General features: G+C 47.2%; 1 protein-coding gene across 1 annotated transcript; it reads left to right on the top strand.

Moving 5' to 3' along the window:
* Window positions 1-749: 749 nt before the first annotated feature.
* Window positions 750-2673, top strand: LOC148036296 (chlorophyllase-2-like). Its single transcript, XM_087678301.1, has 2 exons — window positions 750-1304; window positions 1579-2673. The coding sequence occupies exons 1-2, from the start codon at window positions 921-923 to the stop codon at window positions 2329-2331; spliced, it is 1137 nt and encodes a 378-aa protein (XP_087534427.1). The 5' UTR covers window positions 750-920; the 3' UTR covers window positions 2332-2673.
* Window positions 2674-4428: the final 1755 nt, after the last annotated feature.

Raw genomic sequence — 4428 nt, 5'->3', positions numbered from 1 at the left:
GCAAGGAATGTAGTGAGGGGGCTTTACTATTAAGCGTCGAGCAATGAAAGGGCTTTACTGTCACTCCAAAGCAAGGGATGCAGGGGACTCAGGAAGGAGATGCTCTCCAGACTGCAAAGCAAGAGACACAATCATGCAAGGGAAGGAGACATCCTGATGCAATCACATAGGAGAAGGGAGCTGCAGCCTTAGACTCCAAAGGAAGAGACACACTGAAAGAGCATTGTAACCTCCAAAGGAAGAGATGCAGGGGAAGACACGCCTTGACGTAGTCATGCAACCTCACAGGGGAAGAGTGCAAGCGTTGAAGGCTAGAGCTGCAAGTAGTCCAAAATGTGCAGATGTTTAGCAAAGTCATGACAAGAGAGAGTTAAGAGTATTGTGTGTGTGTGAGAGAGAGAGAGAGAGAGAGAGAGAGAGAGAGAGAGAGAGAGAGAGAGAGAGAGAGAGAGAGAGAGAGGAGGTTAGAGGGAGAGAGAGGAGGTTAGAGGGAGAAAAAAGTAAAAATTTAGCTTCCCTCTTTCATGCTATTGAATATTGAATATTTATTTATATTTTTAAAATATACAAATATAAAGTAAACAATATTTGAAAGGTTTTGATTATATGAGCCCTTCTTTTGAGAGGTGTAATTTATGTTAACATTTCTATCTCGAGGGTTGAGTTTTTTTTCCAATTTTGTTTCGACACGATGATCCTTCCATTATGGAAGGCCATATGCATGAAAAGCATTTCTTTTGGATGTCACATAAAGCATTAGCCTTCGAGGGAAGAACCGAAACCCCTTTAAACAGTGTTGCAATCTAGGTAGCACCACATTGTTCTATGAGTAGAGGTTATTCTGAGGGCATCGATACAATTATCCCAAGTGTATCATTTACGCTTAAGATTATAGCACCGCATAATTATTTCATCAAGAGATGGGTTCTCCAACTCGATCCAGCATGTTATCGTTCGTTCTCGTGAGTCTAGTAATTAGTGCGTCCTCGTCTTCCTCACCAGCGTTATCTGCATCGTCCTTATCATCATCAGAGTACGAAGAAACAGGCCCTCTTGAGGTCTCCCTATTCCAGACGTCGATTCCTTGGGACAATCCCGTGTGCTCTACTGTGGATGTTGCAGACGTCCCTGCAATCTCTAGCTATCAAAAGCCTCCTGCACGGTTGCTGATTGCCGCTCCGAGCTCGCAGAGCGGAGAGTACCCGGTATTCCTCTTCAAGCATGGTACAAGCCTCGCCAACTGCCAGTACTCCCAGATCCTCGAGCATATTGCGTCCTATGGCTATATTGCGGTGGCACCACAGGTGCGTATGTATAATGCATCAGTCACAACATGGAAGAAAGTACTTGAAACTTGGAGAAAACTGAGGTTTTGAGCGAGAGAGAGAGAGAGAGAGAGAGAGAGAGAGAGAGAGAGAGAGAGAGAGATGGAATTGAAGAAACAAGCAGATGAAACTCATTTGATTAAGTGGACTAATTAGTATGCCCTATTGGAGGGTTATACAACATGACGATACCAATGAAGATATCCCTCATGACTATACTAATCTGAGATACGCCTCATATGACTGCCTGCAGACGATCTTCAATCCCTTCTCACTGGACTGCAGCGGCGACATCGACAACACGGCAGAGGTGATAAACTGGCTTCCGGGCAATCTGTCGCTGCTACTGGCCGCACAAGTGACCGCATGGAATGTGACGCCGGACGTGGGGCAGCTGTTCCTGGCGGGACACAGCCGGGGGGCAAAGGACATCTTCGCGTTAGGGTTAGGTTTAAGCAATGTAGAACTTGCAGTATCGGGCTTCGCAGGCATCGTGGCTCTGGACCCGGTGGACGCCATATCCGTCAACTGCTTCTTCTTTCAGATCACCATGATCACGCAGCCGGAGATCGTCGAACGGTCCGTCTGCGACCTCGGGCCGCCCATTCTAATCCTGGGGACGGGCCTAGGCCCCAATGGATGGCCGGTCCCCTGTGCCCCCGCCGGCTACAACCACCAGGCCTTCTTCGACCTCTCCTCGGCCCCCATCGCCTACCATCTCGTTGCCTCCCAATACGGCCACATGGACTTCCTGGATAGCGGCCTCGACCTCGTGAAATTCACCTGCGTGGGAGGGCCCGATGATGGCAAGCTGCGCCCCTTCACCGCGGGCCTAGCTCTGTCGTTCATGGAGTCCGTCATCAATAACACCACCCTGCCTATGCAGAGCACCCTCGTCGACTGGGAAGACGCCTCCATTGAGCTGGAACAACCGCAGTGTAGCAGCTATCAAGCAACCATCACATGTCCGGGCATGTCCAGCACTAGGGTTTTGAGACATGAGTAGTAGTAGAGAGAAGATATTCTACAGATTATCTTCGTATTATATGGAGAGAAACTTGATAATTTGCTAGTTCTGGAGGTACAGTATTTTCAATTCACCATCTTCATGCTAAGCTAAGAAAGAATGCACATCTAGATGAACTATTGCTGTTGTCAAAACCGAAAGTGGACTTTCCCTAATTACTACTTTAAATAAAACCAGCTTATAGACATCATTACCTTCTCTTCTACATACATAAGTTGAAAACTGCTTGTAGGATAGTTAACTCATTAAGTCACTAAGCATTGTATGAATAAGCGAACAAAAACCAAGCATAAGAAGCTTAAATTAGAAGTTGTGTCACTTATACTGAGCTTCCTTTTCGATACACCAATCAGTGTTCTGATATTTGTATCTTATTTTAGTTATAAACCAATTGTGTGTACATACACTACAAGATATAGACCTTATAGCAATGTTTAAAGCGACAAAAATACAAACAACAAAATTTACCCCCGTCATCGCAAAAAGCGTTGTTATTGACGACGCCATAGAATCGTCGCTATATGCGTCGCAAATGCGGCATATAGCGATCCATATAGCGACGGTTGCAGAGTATTTGCGACGCTCATAGCGACGCCAATAGCGACGCGTACAGTAAATTTGCGACACAAATAGCGACGGTAACAGAGAAATTTTTTTTTTTGTGGCAGGGCAGCCATACAAAATAGTTTCTGCACTGCTGCATACAAAGCGTTTGCAAACAAAAAGAATGTATACTGAAATCATAAAACTGATACATGAAATAAATATATGATCGCATAAAATGTGATTGGTACAATCATGAAACAATATCACTAATACATAGAAAATGTCTACATAGATCGGGCGACTAAAAACTAAAGGTGTGTGAGCTCTAAGGATCCAAGGGCGAGCTACAAATCCTCGTCCCCCGAAAGCTCGTCCCGCTGCAAAGGAGCATCAAACGGATTCTGCAGAAAAAGAAACAACATATCAATCCACCATACAATAATGCATTCAAATATCTCATGGTAACTACGGACAAGAAAGATGAGTGACTTACAGGGCCGCTGCGTCTATACAATCGGTCGATCAATGCCTTGAGACCGTGCCTCTCTGCATATCGAGTCTCAAGGCCTTGCGGATCGCGATTTGTAACGGAATGCTGCAAAGAAAACAAAATGCTAACTGTTAGAAACATGATTGTCAGTACAAAGAATATCTCAAAAAAACAAATAAGCAAAACAAAAGAGAAACTTACAAAGTCCTCCAAATATGTCCTGTGGCCGCCACTCCCAAGATGATGTACCGATCTGGCCTCGATTCGTGCCCTCGCCGCCTCCCGCCTGCTGACTCCAACGTCCTGGTGAATTTGTAGCCTCCTCCCTCAGTCGGCGCCAGTCGTCTGCATCTAACCACTCGGGCTTTGGAGCCCTACTCTTGATTGCCTTGCGTGCGTCGGATTGTCTATGTGACATGTATGCACGCATGAAATCCATCATCCAGTCCGTAGAGAATCTATCCACTGCGGCTGGCACCGGGAACTCCTCGTGTAAGGATGCTACTATGTAGTCCTTGCTCCCCTCCGGTATGTTCCTCCAATGATCCAGGACGTTGTACCGAAAAACTTGTTGGCACAACTCCCTCATGCGAGCCATCACCCTCCTCCCCTCATCATTCATGATGATGGCTCCTGACCTGCTATCCACTAGGTATCCATAACCCTTAGGAGTCTGCCTAAGATGGGCCCTCTCCCATCTCCATCCACGCTCCTGGGCATATCCAGGAGACCCCTGTACATCCGGTGTACCGACGGGGGTATGCTCTCCCGGAGTGCCACTCAAAGGGGTGCCACCAAAAGGAGTGCCACCAAAAGGCGTGCCATCTACCGACGGCTGCGTAAAAGCCGGAGTAACTGGAGTGGACGTCCCCACAGGTGTGACAAATCCTGGAGTTGACGCAGCTCCAGCTGAACGACGAGACGAAGACACCACGTCCGTGTCTCCACAGCAGGACCCCCCTGATCCTCCTGCAGTCGCAGTCCCTCCCTCTAGCCCAAGTCGCGAGCGTCGAGATCGTCTGCTCGAAGCTGAAGTATCT

Source organism: Lygodium microphyllum, chromosome 5, assembly GCF_053477565.2.
Source record: "Lygodium microphyllum isolate KBCC chromosome 5, Lygodium_microphyllum_v1.1.10, whole genome shotgun sequence".
NCBI lineage: Eukaryota > Viridiplantae > Streptophyta > Polypodiopsida > Schizaeales > Lygodiaceae > Lygodium > Lygodium microphyllum.
Note: the sequence above shows the minus strand (reverse complement) of the source record. Positions and strands in the feature narration are given on the sequence as shown.